Source organism: Eulemur rufifrons, chromosome 8, assembly GCF_041146395.1.
Source record: "Eulemur rufifrons isolate Redbay chromosome 8, OSU_ERuf_1, whole genome shotgun sequence".
In the NCBI taxonomy this organism is placed as follows: Eukaryota; Metazoa; Chordata; class Mammalia; order Primates; family Lemuridae; genus Eulemur; species Eulemur rufifrons.
The window spans coordinates 6,986,513-7,000,926 of record NC_090990.1 but is presented as its reverse complement, the minus strand read 5'-3'; the positions used below and the strand labels follow the sequence as shown (position 1 = coordinate 7,000,926).

General features: G+C 56.1%; 1 protein-coding gene across 1 annotated transcript; it reads right to left on the bottom strand.

The window, feature by feature from the left end:
• Nucleotides 1-704: 704 nt before the first annotated feature.
• AGTRAP (angiotensin II receptor associated protein) lies at nt 705-13,298 on the bottom strand. Its single transcript, XM_069477339.1, has 5 exons — nt 13,227-13,298; nt 5,741-5,775; nt 3,785-3,890; nt 2,772-2,946; nt 705-1,469 (listed from the first exon to the last, which is right to left on the bottom strand). The coding sequence occupies exons 1-5, from the start codon at nt 13,251-13,253 to the stop codon at nt 1,354-1,356; spliced, it is 459 nt and encodes a 152-aa protein (XP_069333440.1). The 5' UTR covers nt 13,254-13,298; the 3' UTR covers nt 705-1,353.
• Between the last annotated feature and the right edge of the window lie 1,116 nt (nt 13,299-14,414).

Sequence of the window (14,414 nt, the reverse complement as noted above, 5' to 3'; positions counted from 1 at the left end):
ATCTGAGAGAGCAGCCCGAGTTCACCACTGGGCCCGGGCCGCGCTTGGCACCTGGCGGGTGCGTGGCCTCTTCTGATGGACTGATGGATACAGGAGAACGGAGGGGGCTGTGCACTTGGCCTTGACCTCTTGGTGCCAGGGACAAGCCAGGATGGCCTGGAAAAGCCCAGGCATCTGGTGCCCAGAGGGTAGAAGAGCCAACTGTGAACGGCCAGACCAGTCACAGTGGGGTGGGCCCCAGCCCGGGGACCTGAGGAGTTGCGGACCCATTTTGGTCCAAATCAGCTGTGACTAGAACACAGGGGCTGCCAGGAACAGGTCACCCGTGGCCTCCTAACCTGACACCAGTGGCTCAAGTAGCAACTTTGCCGTCACGTAGGGCCAGGCACTTTACATTCAGTTTGCATCACCACCCCTGAGCAGGCACCAGCCCCGTTCCAGAAGACACTGAGGGCACACAGCTAGTTAGTGGCAGGGCAGGACTCACGCCAATACCCAGGCCTGCTGGTTCAGACAAATGGGTGCCCGTGCACACACCCACCAGGGCCCTCCTCTGCTGTGGCCTCGGCTGGGCCAGAGCCAGGCACAGGGCAGGCCCAGCCCAGCTGATGCGCAAGTGCCCCGCTTCTTCCTGCCACAACAGAACAGGGCAGCTCAGCCAGGCTCCCCCTGGGGATTCAGAGGAGGAATCTTCCCAGGACTGGCAAGTCCAGGCCTCAGCCCAGCCAGGAGATAGAACATGGCTCGAAACGCCGCCTAGCTACAGAATTCCCCAAACTTTAATGCCATGGCCCCCAAAGGGCAGCTGGAGGCTGTGGTAGGTCATGGGTGCTGCAGAGACCTCTCGGCTCCAGCCCCAGGGTCCCCAGGCACCAAGTGACCAGGCAGTGAGAAGCATGGGGACCTCACTCCCATGCCCGACTGCTCTTGGGGCTGGAAAGGCCCGAAGCTCTCAGAGCTCCTGCGGGGGGAGGGGGCGCCACAAACTGGGGGGAGCTGTGGAGGCATCACCGGCCCTCAGAGGCCTAAGCCTGACTCAGACTGGGGCCTCCGTGGTGCAGCTCAGAGGTGGGAGGTGAGATAGAGATCACAGTTCCAGCCTGGGGACCAATGGGTGCCTTGAAGCGAGGGGAGGCCTCGGGGAGTTTGGGACAGGAGTGTGCACAGGGCTGGGAGCCCACGGGGGCTCCTGGTCTCTTGGGGCACTTGACTCAGGCAACCCGAGATGGGGATGGGAGGACACGTTCCATCTTAGGTCCAAGAAAGGGAGGCCAGGAGCATCCCTGGAACAATCTCCCAGGCACATGGAAGGCGACGGTGCCCAGGCCGGGGCCAGGCACAGCAGGGCTGGCTTCAGTACCCACGGGCGGTTTGACCCCTGTCCTCTGGGCTTGCAAAGGGGTCCACGGGCGCCTCTGCAGAGTCAATTGTCTGGTAGGCGCTGCGATCCTGAGATGGTCCGAGGAAGCCTGGAGGGCAGCGGACACGGGGGGAGGAAAAAGGAGGGTAAGAGCTCAGATGCTTTTTGTGAGTCTGGACCAAGGTCCACCCCCAAGGCCAGAGCTGTGTGTCCTGACACCAAGGACACTGACAGTGGGGGTAGCCCTGGGCATTAAGCCTTTAGTATGTACCATTCATTCAATCCTCTCGTATCCCTATAGAGCAGGTATTTTTATTGTTCCCACTTTACAGATGAGGAAACTGAGGGTCAAAAAGATGAACTGACTCGTCTGAGATCACACAGCTCTAAGCTGATGACGCTGGGACTGAAACCTGAGCCCAAAGCCAGTGCCCCTGGCTGCCAGGCCATGGTGCCTCCCCACGCAGGCCATGCTCAGGAATCTGAGCCCTGGGCCTCCCAGGCACGAGGACATCCCCCACTGCACATATTTGTCCTGGGATCCTGAACAAGTGTCAAGGGCTACAGGCCTCAGTCTCCTCATCTGTCCAATGAGAGGAACGTTCCCATCACGAGGCTCCCATCATGAGGGGGGCAGATCTGGTCAGTGCTGAGGTCAGCCAGGGTGGGCGGCTCCAGGCCATTCCTGTCCTCGCCCCGACTGCTCCCCTGGGCCAGTCACAGGCCACTTGGGGCCTCTCAGGGGTGAAAGGTAGAAGGCCATTCCCCGCCCCTCCCCGTTTGTCTCAAAAAGAGAGAAGGGAAGTGAAAGCATAGGTCAGAGATTGGGAAAATGGCTCGGCCACCACGAGAAGGGGTACAGGAGTTCAGGAGTTCAGAGAGGACGTGGGAGAGGGCGAGAGGGGAGAGGGCCAGTTGGTGGGGAAAGCCAGGCTCCCGTGGCCCACGCCAGCACTGGCTCTCCCTCGGCCACCCAGCGCTGTCTCTGCCACAAGAGAGGGATGACCCCACGTGGTAGCAGAGTGGGGCTCCAGCAGCGGGGCCAGGTGGGAACAGAGATGAGAAGCTGCCCCCGCAGGTACCCACAGGCCTCAGGCTGCCTCTGGGACCTGAATGGCACCCCAGCCGCGCCCGTGCTCTGGGCTGAGAGGAGGTCCTGGCCACGGCCTGAAAGCAGGGAAAGGTCACAGCGGATCAGGACAGCCAGGGGACCACAGGGCTCTTGCAGCAGAGACGAGGCACTTGCACCCCTTCCAGCCCGGGCAGAGCACCATGCCACGCTCCTCCGTACACCTGGAGCCCTGGTCCCACGGGGCAAGGCTGACCCACAGGGCAGCGGCTGGGGCCCAGGCGAGGGAGAGCATGGTGCGGCAGGAGCTGGTGGCCTCACCGGTGCGGATCAGGAACTCACCCCCACGCTCCCGGTACATCTGGTAGACGAAGCAGCAGGAGAAGGGTTTGAGCAGCAGGTTAAGGATGGCCATGCCGGCCCCAAAGCGCCCCGTGTCCGTGAGGCCGGCCCGTGGGTAGAAGATACTGATGTACACGATGTCCAGGAAGATGGTGGCCAGCAAGCCACAGAGAAACTGCAAGACAGGCGACATGTTGTCACCAGTTGACACCCTGACACTCCCACCATGCCCCTATGGCTCCCCCATCATGGATCCCAGACTGGAAGCTGTTTTGTGCGCTGCTGTGTCCTTAGGGTTTGCTGGAAGGCAGACCAGGCAAGCAGGCAGGGCCTGGGGACAGGCCTCCTGGCTGGGGCCACGGCCTGCCAGCCCCACCAGAGCCCCTACCCACCCATCTCCCGTCACCCCTGGGGCCAAGACAGGGCACAACACTTGGCTCCTGGACCTCTAGGATGGAAGGTCCCTTGGAGTTAATCCAACCCATCTCTACCACAAAGGAAATCTCTTCTCAATTGTCCTGGGATGCCCCAGCCTTGGCCTGGAGAGGCGCGAGGTGGAGTGCTCACTGCTCCCAGGGCTTAGTGGGTACAGGGAAGCTCCCTGTGTGGGAGATTGCAGCTGGGCTAGGTCAACTCTCTTTCGTAAAGTCGTGGAGTCTCCTTTTGGCCGGGTCTCCCAGCCACCTCCCTCCCCACTAAAGGAGCCCCCGAGGCAGGTTATAGGGTGGATGCTCCTCTGCCCTTTCAGAGTGACCGATCTGGGGCACTGGTGGGACCCCACCCCACACCTTTCTTGGAGAAGATAACAGCAGACTTGGGAGCTCTAGGCCAGGCAGGCGGAGCGGCAGGCCAGGATAGTGCAGACACATGTGGGCTGGGAGCCCGGAAGCAGACTTACAAGGCTTTAGACCACAGGAATAGAGGGAAGATCGGAACAGGAGTGGGAGGCAGAGCCGTGGCCCACACTGCACTGCTGTCCCACTCCCGGCCACCCCCTGCCCCACCCTACTTACCATGCTTATGGCGTCCACGGAGTCCCGCTGCGCCACGGCCCACACGCCCAAGGCCAGGATGGTGAAGTTGGCCCAGGCATAGGAGCCTGAGAACACGATGCAGCCCCTGCAGGAGGAGGCAGCTCAGTCCCATAAGGTGGCCACCGCCCTGTAGGTCCCCTCTCTCCTGCTCTGGGGTCTCAAGGCCTCTTCCAAGAACAGGCCACAGTCTGCGGGGCCACCTGGCCGTGTGCCAGCAATGTCAGCAAATCCCACTGGCTCCACCTCCCTCCCGGATCCTGAATCTGGCCCTGTCCCTGCAGGTCCAAACCGTCATCCCCTCCTGCCAGTATTATTGCCATAGCCACCCCACGCCGGGCTCCTGGCTGCCACTCTGTTCTCTAAATAGCAACCAGTACTGTCAATCACATGCCGTCACTTCTCTGCTAAAAATCCTCCAACAGTTCTCTGTCCCATTTGGAATAAAATACAGACTCTTCACAAGGGCCCAAGGGGCCGGGGGATCCGCCAAACACAGCCCCACCCTTACTGACCACCCAGCCACCGCCCTGTGCTCACCGCTCTGCCCTGAACACTCAGCCCTTTTGTCACTGGTGACAGACAGCTTGAATGTGCATTCTGACACCCTGTCCCTCACCAACCAATGCTAAGTTCCACCTCCCTCATCACTTTCCCAGCACAACGCCCACCCTATTCTATTTTTTAGGGTGTTGCTACTGACATTATTTATGTTTGCTTGCCAATCCAGTGAAAATCACAGTTAACGTTAACAGAGCACTTGCTAGTATCTGGCACAGTTATAAGTGCTTTAAATTAACTCATTTAGACTCACAAAAAAATAAATAAAATAAATTAACTCATTTATGTGCATTTGTGTGTTAACAACTCTCGGAAGGAGGTGCTATTATTATCCTCCTTTCACAGATGAGGAAACTGGGTCACAGAGAGGTTAAGAAACTTGCCCAAGGTCACACAGCTACTAAGTGGTAGGGCTGGGATTTGAACACACAGGCCATGCTCCTGCCCAACCTGCTGTGCCACACAGAAAATCCAGGGGGACTGGGGTCTTGTCTGTCTCACTTACAATCAGGGCCACCGGGCCTTGACTGCCCCAGCACGCAGCGGGGCACTTCATGAATTCAAATAACGTTCCCTGAAGTGTAACAGGCAGAAAACTGATGCAAAGTACTTATGTGTTAAGTGCAGTCAGGCTCAATAGTTCTTTCAATAAGTCATCTCACCTTTTGGCTTTTTTATGTTTGTTTGTTTTATAGAGATGGGGTCTTATTCTATTGCTCAGGCTGGTCTTGAACTCCTGGCCTCAAGCGATCCTCCCTCCTCGGCCTCTCAGAGTGCTAGATTACAGGTGTGAGCCACCTCACCTGGCCATGATCTTTTGGTTGTAAGAAAGCAGGTGCCTGGGACCCAGCCCAGACTCATCAACTCAGAACCCTGGGGAGTGTGACTGAGAAATCTGCATTTTGGCCCCGTTCCCCAGGTCGTGAGCCATGACTAGCACTGTTCGCATTATTCACAGTGCAAAATGCACCTGTGAGCTCAATGGTTTCCAATCTTGATTTGGCAGAGAAATCTCCCAGAAGCTCAACAGATAAAAGAGATGGAAATATTGAAAATCGAGCCTGCGATGCTGATGCCAGAGCCTGACTGCATGGCGGGCCCTGGGCAGCGTCTGATGAACCCTGGCACACTTCCCCCTGCTCGCCCCTGTGGGGTGTACAGTCCTTATGCCCAGGGAGAAACCAAAGCCCCAAGAGGCGGAGCCGCTCGCCCAAAGGGACCCAGCTAAAACATGGCAGAACCAGGATCTGACCCGGCTGACGCAGATCCTAGGAGACATGTAGACAGAGCCCAGAAGACACGTGGACACACACCCCGAGAGACACAGCACAGAGCCAGGAGGTGCGTGGATGCAGCCAGATACCCACAGTCACTTACCAGGTTGTCAGCAGCCAGTGACCCAGGAGAATCACCTGTGGCACAAGGGGGGAGAAGGTCTGTGAATGTGAGCACCAGGAGCCCCCGCCTGGCACCCCCAAGGGCCTCAGAAATGTCTGTCTTGCAACAGCAAGTGGCCCAGCGGTGAAGGAGAAAGAACACAGGCCAGGCCAGGGGAGCCGCCACTTCACCCCCTCAGCCTTCCCTTGGGACAGCCGACACCCCGTCCTGCCTCCAAGGGCCGGAGGCTCCTTTGGGGAACACAGGGACTCTGCTCTGGAACCAGAGGGCTCGATGGACAATGGGGGGTGCTCACAAGAGGGTGATTTCTGGGGACACAGGAGCAGGGGCACTGTGGGGGGCGGGGGGGAAGCAGCTGCTGTGGCTGGAGAGGGAGGGTCTGGGAGGGTGGCAGGAGACCAGGGTAGGGTGCGGGGGACAGAGGGGGCCTTGGGCCTTGGGAAGGAGCATGGGCTTCATGCAGGGGGAGCCACGGGGACTTTTCTGTAGGGAGACAGCATGGTGTGAGTTATGATTTGGAAAAAATCCCTCTGGCTTTTTGTCCGGATTTCTGCAACAGTCCACCCTTTTTATTGCCCTCTAGGTCCTTAAAATAACAGCTCCTCTACTGGCACTGGTCTTTACTCCTGATAATCACAAAGGCCCGACTGAAAAGCTGCGGAGTAAGCAGGAGCAGAGGCTGCGTCGGGGGCCAGAGCGGACGGCCACAGCCAGAGCTTCCAGAGAGGACCTGGGCTGAGCGCAAAGCTGAGCCAGGCCCGGGCACTGCGTGGGTGGAGGGTGTGGCAGTGGCTGAGGTGGGGGTGGCCCTGAGACTTGGAGGCCCAGAGCCCCTAGTGAAGAGCCCAGTGGGGCTCAGTGGTCAGTGGGAGTTTACTCGAGTGATTGAGGGGTGGGGGTGGGGGGTCAGAGTGGGAGGGAGAGTTGCTGAGAGCCCGGGGCAGGGGCCACATGCTGGGCCCAGACAGCACCCATGAGCCAGCAAAAGGCCCAGGTGTCTGGCCTGGATGAAAAGGCCGAAGGAGACATCACGGCCTGCAGTAAAGAACTAGGAGGAGGGGCCGGGCACAGTGGCTCACGCCTGTAATCCTAGCACTCTGGGAGGCTGAGGTGGGTGGATCGCTAGAGGTCAGGAGTTCGAGACCAGCCTGAGCAAGAGCGAGACCCCCGTTTCTACTAAATAATAGAAAGAAATTATCTGGCCAACTAAAAATATATATAGAAAAAATTAGCCGGGCATGGTGGCGCATGCCTGTAGTCCCAGCTACTCGGAAGGCTGAGGCAGGGGGATTGCTTGAGCCCAGGAGTTTGAGGTTGCTGTGAGCTAGGCTGACGCCACGGAGCTCACTCTAGCCCGGGCAACAGAGTGAGACTCTGTCTCAAAAAAAAAAAAAAAAAGAAAGAAAGAAAAGAAAAAAAAAAGAACTAGGAAGAGGGGAAAAGCATTTCTAGAAGTTTCTCTTTATTGTGCACCTACTATATGCCAGGTCCTATGCCAAACACCTGCATGACCTCATCTGGGCCTCACAGCAGCCTCTGGAACAGACATTATCATCCCCATTTCACAGATGAGAAAACTGGGCTCGGAGGTCCATTATTAATACATTGATCAAGATTCTACAAATATCAAGTGGCAAAACTAGAATTAAATTTCAACTCTGACTCTAAAACCAGTGCTCCTAACCTTCACACAGGAAGCGTGAGCTTTCAGCCAGTGAGAACCGTGGGCGTCCTTCGCACAGGAGGGCGGATGAAATCAGGGTAGACGGCTGGGACACTTCGCCCTCATCTCCGGGGCCCAGAGTCAGAGTGAATGAACCAAATAAAAGGGGCCTGGATCCGTGGCCAAAGTAAAGACTAGGAAAATAATTCTATAAGGACTGATGCCCCCGGCTTTACAGAGGTCTGGAGGCTCTGCAGGGGCTGAGTCGGGTCTCACGGAAGGCCAGCTCTAGAGGCAATCTTCACGACCATCCACCTCCATCTATTACTGAGCACGTCCTGTGTGCTGCGCACCAGCCTAAGTGCTTTCCGTGTATGCACGCGCTGAGTCCTCGCATCCTCTGCGGGACCATTGTCCTCATTTTACAGCTGAGAAAACTGAGGCTCAGAGGTAAGTGTTAGTCACTTGCCCGAGGTCACACAGCAGGCCAGCGGCAGAGCCAGGATCAAATCCGGGATGTACTGTCTGGACATGAGGCCTCTCTCCATTACAAAGACAGGGAAGCTGAGGCACGGGAGGCTTAGTCTTCCATTGGTTTCTCTTCCCAGGAGCTTAAGAGAAGTGATCAAACGGTGCTAGGTTTCTTAAACACTGACAGTTTAGCCCAGCACACTGGCAACTGCTCTGCATCCGCCCTGGGGGTTCAAAGGTGAGCAGAGCAGACGTGGAGTTGACCTCCAGGACGGACATCCAGCAGGGAGACGCTCGGTAACCAGGTACTTGGCCTTAAGAGCCTGGGGTCCAAGGAGACCCCTGTCCTAAAGAGAAGTTTCAGCAAAGGAAACGGAACCTCACTGTATGGCAGGGAAGGCTTCTCTGAGGAAGAGACAGGTGCAGGGCACAGGGGAAATAAGAGCATTTTGAGCAGGCAGGACAGCACCTGCAAAGGTACTGTGGCACAAAGGGGCATGGGACATTCTGGAAACTAAAAAGCAGCCAGTGTGGCTGGAACAGAAGGCAAGAGGAGAGTGGAGGAGGGGAGGCAGGAAGCTGGGAGTGTGGGCAGGGCTGGGCCCGGAGGGGATTCTGATCTTTATCTTCAGAGCAACCACTGCCCCTCTGCCTTATGGGAAACCCTGGTCCAGAGGGGAAGGGGCCTGCTGAGGCCTCACCACGCAGTCGGCACAGTGGGACTGACCTCCGGCTTTCAGACCAAGAGAAGCCACCAAGGAAGGAGGCAGAGGGGAGGCAGCTCACATCACACTTTCCTCCCCAAATCAACATCTAACCCTTCCCACTTTGAGTCTGTTTCAGAAACAATCTCCATTTCCAAGTGCTCTGTTGTCCGTATCTACACTGTGCACACAACACGTCTTTAATAAGTGGGCGTTTCTGGGCCCTGCAGAGCCCTGGACTGTTGCGGAGAGAATGGAGCTTAGGATGAAAGGCAGATACGCAGGAGGGTCCCCTGCAGGTCACTCGCTCTGGATAACCTGTGTGTGAGCTGGAAGGGCCCGTGATATGCAGGGAGCGCTGGCTCGGGGCCAAACCACTGCCGTCTCTGTAGGGAAGAAAATAGTACAACCTGGCAACACTGCAGCTCCTTAAAGGATATGCAATCCCATCCACGTGACTTCACTTTCGTTTTATAAACATTTAAGAAAGTCAGCACCATTTGATCACTTCTCTTAAGCCCCTGGGAAAAGAAACCCACAAAAGACTAAGCCTCCTCAGCCTCAGTTTCCCCATCTTTGTAACAGGAGGGTGCCCCCCAACCCAGAGAGGCCTAATGTATAGGAAAGCTCCGGGGAGAAACTGAGCCAAACAGGCCCAGCCGGCCCTGGCAGCCCAAGGAAGGAGGGGCCAGTGACTCATTGTCAGCACAAAAGAACTGTCTGCTGCCTCTGGGGGAGCCTTCCAGGGGAGGAGATGCTGAGGATGCTCAGGTAGTGTCTGCAGGAGGGGCTGGAAGCAGGGGAGAGGCCTGAGCTAAACGGGAGGGGGATCTGGGACCCCAGGAGACACCTGAGCAGCAGGAGCTTTCCTGGCTGGGCAGGAAGAAAGAAGGGCCTGAGCCCCTGGACTCTCACTATAGTGCTCAGCCCAGGGGAGGCTGCCCAGCTGTTCCCCAGACAGGAGCCAATGGGCCGAGGCAGAAGAGGGTCACAGGACACTGCACTGGGAATAGGAGACCAGGGTGCTGGTCCAGGAGCCAAGGCCTCGGGCTCCTTCTCCGTGAAATGGAGGCAGCATATGTCATGGCGGTACCCGTCTGTCCACGGGGACGCCTCAACCCCCAGAGAGACAGGTGTCTGGACGGTCACTGCCTGCATCCATTTAATAACCATAAGTACCTATGCGGGACAGGCCTCCTGGAACCACAACGGCAGCAACTCCTGCTACTGGCAAGCACCTGGCTGCTACGCATCTACGCTGTACCAAACACTTGACCCAGGTCATCCATGTAACCGTATGGGGAGAACTGAAGCTCTGAGAGATGAAGTAAATTGGCCCAATTTATAAAGCTTAGAAACAACAGAGTCCAGACACAAATCTCAGAATACTTGGTCTACAGGGCCTGAGTTTTTAACCCTAATTCTACAATATCTCCTAGACTACCAGATCCTCCCATCACCCTAGAAGGTAGGGCCTATTTGCATCCTCTTTTTACAGGAAAGAAACAGATACTCAGAGAGGTTAGGAGACCTACTCAAGGTCGCACAACCAATAAGTAGCAAAGCCTGGCCTTGCATGCAGGTCTGTCTGGCCCGAGGTACAAGAGCCAGGGAAGGGCGGATGGGAATGGGGAAGTTTAACCTGGAGAAGGAAAGGCTTATAAGAACCAAGGGGCTATGCAGACTAAGACTTAGGCCACTAGAGCACCCGTGGGAGGCGGGGCTGAGACCTCCCAGACAGGTGGTGGACAGAACTGCCATCAACCTACAGATCAACATACGGAACACATTCTTACCCGTCCCGTGCAAACACCTGGCAGCCTGTTACATGAGATAGTGAGATTCCCCCAGCGTAGCTGAGGCTAAGGGACACCAGTCAGGGCTGCCACAGAGGGGAAGCAGAGTCATGCATTGGCTCCACAACTTAGAAGCTATGCAACCTTAGGCAAGTCACCCGACCTCTCGGAACTGCTGTTTGCTCTTCTGCAGGGATAAAAACATCAGTTTCACAGGGTTGCTGTGTGGATCCAGGGGTGCAGGGAGGCAGAGAGGTGCGGGAAGTGCTCAACACAGTGCCTGCCAGGAAGTCAGCCCTGGACAGGCAGCAGTCCTCTTTACTACAACTAAGAAGTCAGCTTCCTGAATTGTTTTTATGTTTTAAGAGACTGGCTCCCGCTCTGTTGCCCAGGCTGGAGTGCAGTGGTGCAATCATTTCTCACTGCAGCCTCAAACTACTGGGCTCAAGGGACTACAGGCAAGTGCTACCACGCCTAGCTAATTTTTTAATTTTTTGTGGAGATGGGGTCTGGCTACGTTGCCCAGGCTGGTCTTGAACTCCTGGCCTCTGATGATCCTCCCCCTCAGCCTCCCAAACTGCTGGGATAACCGGGGTGAGCAGCCACACCTAGCTGAAAGCCTAGTCCTCTCTTAAGCTTGTCACAGTGTCATTTTTCCAGCTCAGGACCTGATTTAAGAGAGGCATAGATGGGGTTCGGTTAGGTACTGCCCTTTGTGCAAAGGGCCTAGGGCAGCTGTTTCTTCTCAGCTGGCAGCACTGCCCACCCTGGCTGAGCTGGGCACAAGCAGGCAGTCAGCCAATGCCCAAGGAAGGTATGCAATGAAGGAGTGGATGGGGGCACAGGCCCGGGGTGCAGTTTCCCAGCTCCTGAGGGGCTCTGGCCTCAGAACAGCCCACATTAAATGCCTGCAAGCAAGGAGTCAACAGCTACCCTCCATAAGGCAGCCAGATTTAGGAAGCAAAATACAGAACAGCCAATTAATTTTGTATTTCAGATAATGAGTAATTTTTTTTTGGCCACTAGGTCACCAGGGAAAGATCATGAATAATTTGTTAATATGTCCCCAAATATCACCTGAGACATACTCAAACTACAAAACTGTTGCTGATCTGAAATCCAAATTCAAGGGCATGTCCCGTATGTTACCTGGCAACCCTGGTGCCTCAGGGCCTCCCCACCCTTATGTGTCTGATTGGCAGTGGCTAAGACCCTTGGAGACATGGGGTCCTGCTTCCCAGGTCAAGGGGAGGACCAGCCTTTTCATCCTGGGTGCACAAAGCCAGCTCAGCTCACACCCATGGACGCTCTTGGCCTGTCAGGCCCATAAAGCTGCTCTAAAAAGCCCTAACAGACTAAACCCTCCGGAGGGACACAGACAGTCAAGGCCACAGTTGGCCCTAACTAATATGGTACCAGGAAAGAACAGGGCACTGGAGTCTGATCCCTGTGGGTTCAAATCCTCGCTCTGCCACTTACTCCCTGTGGGAACCTGGCAACTTACCCCAGCTGAGCTGAAGTTTGCTCATCTGTAAAAAGATGACAATATCAGCTTTCTCGGAAGGTTGCTGTGATTAAATAACCTGGCACACCACAGATGCCACATAACTGAGTTCCCTTCCAACTCCTGCAGCTCTCCCCCTCACCTGATCCTTTCTTAGCAATTATTTTAGGCAAATCTCTAATCAGAGAAAAGGCAGTTGGTGTTAACCCCACATTGCCCGGTACAGAGTGAGTATTGTTACCAACCAACCTCAGTTGCCCTCATGTAAATTTCTTTCCAGCTAACCCTTCCACCCAAGTCCATTCTCTGGCTCCAGCCATCTGTCCCCTAGTGTTGACTGGCAGCTTCAGGCAGGTTTGCTGAAGCAAGTGCGATTAGGAAGGGAAAACCGCCCAGGGCAAGTCATAGCATAGACTATGTGTAACAATCCAAACAAAGATTATGCTGTTACTCTGTAGCCATCTTTTAGATTCCTTTAGTCTCAGACACCAGCAGGGTAATAAATGCTTTGTCACTCACGAGTAAGAGCGCATTCCTGGATACAGTCTCAAAGGAGCCTGCACCAAAACCCAAAATGGCCGTTTTGGTCCAAAGTCCACACCTTCCAGACCAAAGCTAAAGTCCCCAGCCCCTCTGTTGCAAATGAGCCACGACACGGGGCGACTGGGGCTGGGCGCGGAGAAAAGAAGAACAGCGCGGGCACCCCGCGAGCTGAGCGCGGCTCAGGAAATGAAGACACTCCAGGAAGCCCTGCAGCGTTTTCCCAAGTGCACAAAGTTGGGGTTTTCTGTTTTTAGGTAATTTCTATTGGAGTTCGTGCTTCTCAATTGTGAAATAAGAACGCCAATTGTTTGGGAACATCTGCTTTTCTTAACCTGATGTAGCAAACAAAGGCGTTTCCCAGGACAGTTCGGGGACCCCGGGAAGAGGTCTAGCCCCTCTGTCCCCGCAGGAGAGGGGTCCGCCGCCAAGCCCCTCCCTGGGCTCCGGGGGCCACTTCCCCGCGCCGTCCTGCCCCTCCAGGGGAACTCCGGGCGCGCAGGCCAGAGCCATGCTGGGACCCCGCTCCCCGCCGGAGGGTCTCTTCCCCCCTGCCACCTCCAGCTGCCCCTCTCGGGCGTCCCTGCTCCCTTCGCCTGGCTCCCTCTCCCCGCTGCGGCTGTCAGCTCACCGCCTCCTCGCCGGGGGTCTGTGCCTTCTCTCGCTCCCTACCTCCCCAAATGGGGGCAGTTCGCCCCAAACTCGCGGTCCTCCCACCTTCCTTTAAAAAGCAAGCGCCCCACGCCCCTCCCACGGAGGAGACCCGCCCCGCCCCGCCCGCCGCCACCTTCAGGTTCACCGCGGGCAGCTCCATCGCGACCAGGCGGAAGGCACCTGCGCGGCAGCCGCGGGGGCTCCTGGGCTGCCAACTCGAGGGACAAACTTGCCGGCCCCGCCCCGCCCACTGCTCCAGCCCCAACCCCGGCTCCGCTCTGGGCCACGTGAGGCGGGCCAGCGGGTCACGTGACCGTCCCGCGGTCGCTAGGAGACGGCGTCGTCAGCTCGCGCCCTCCTCCCGACGCCAGGTTCCCGCCACCGCCCGGGTGGGACGTGGGGGAGGCTGGCACAAATTCACAAGTTCCGGATTCGGAAGCACAACATCCTGCCTGGCTAAAATATCCCACGAGGCGGGCTGATGGGACCACCTACAGCCAGGAGGGCCTGGGGGCTGTCCAGGGGCAAACTGCCCATGTGGCAGCAGGTGGTGTCTCATCCCTGGGGGCACCCTCTCTCCTCTGTCCCTCCCAGTGTAGACGGGTTATTCACAATACCTACCACATGGGATCCTTGTGAGGATAAAGGATCTAATTCAAATTGTTAATGAAAAAACCATTCTGACACTTGTTAAAGCCGAAAGGCAAGGAAGACTTTTCAAAACTATCACAACAGGGGTATCGCCACAGGAGAGAGGGATTGGGCTCAGCTCCCAATACAACAAGGACAAGTGGGGTTTATAGCCAAAGAGCAGAGTGAGGGAGTCAGTGGATGGAAAATTACTACGAGGAGACAGCAAGGGTGGGGGGGATTCTTGCTAAATTAGCAGGATTCTTGCTAAAACTGGGTTGTGCAGGCCCAGCAAGGACAGGATACAGAAGGTCAAGGTCAAGGCCTACTAAGAAGAGGGCTGGGGCACAGGGGCTCATGCCTGTGATTCCAGCACTTTGGTAGGATCACTTTTGCCCAGGAGTTCCATACCAGTCTGGGCAACACAGCCAGACCCTCATCTCTACCAAAAAAAAAAAAAAAGGAGAAGAAGAAGAAGAGGGCTCAGAGCAGACTAACTAAAGTTTGGCCAAGGAGACCGTCCGTATCAATGTAAAATGCCCAGAACAGTGCCTGGAACTTAGTAATTGGGTAATACGCATAAGCTGTTGTTATGATCAACACACAAGGAGCCTACTGGTTGGAGCCCACTTAAGTCAACATATCAAAAGTTTAGAAAACTCTAGGGAAAATCAGCAGAAATTTCTCCCTG

What these genes read in the sequence shown, in the direction of transcription:
- AGTRAP (XM_069477339.1), bottom strand. Translation starts at nt 13,253, where the DNA reads ATGGAGCTGCCCGCGGTGAACCTGAAG. An exon ending in CACTGGCTGCTGACAACCTG is followed by an intron (nt 3,891 to 5,740) that starts GTAAGTGACTGT and finishes CTCCTCCTGCAG; the next exon opens with GGGCTGCATCGTGTTCTCAG. An exon ending in CCGTGGACGCCATAAGCATG is followed by an intron (nt 2,947 to 3,784) that starts GTAAGTAGGGTG and finishes CCTGTCTTGCAG; the next exon opens with TTTCTCTGTGGCTTGCTGGC.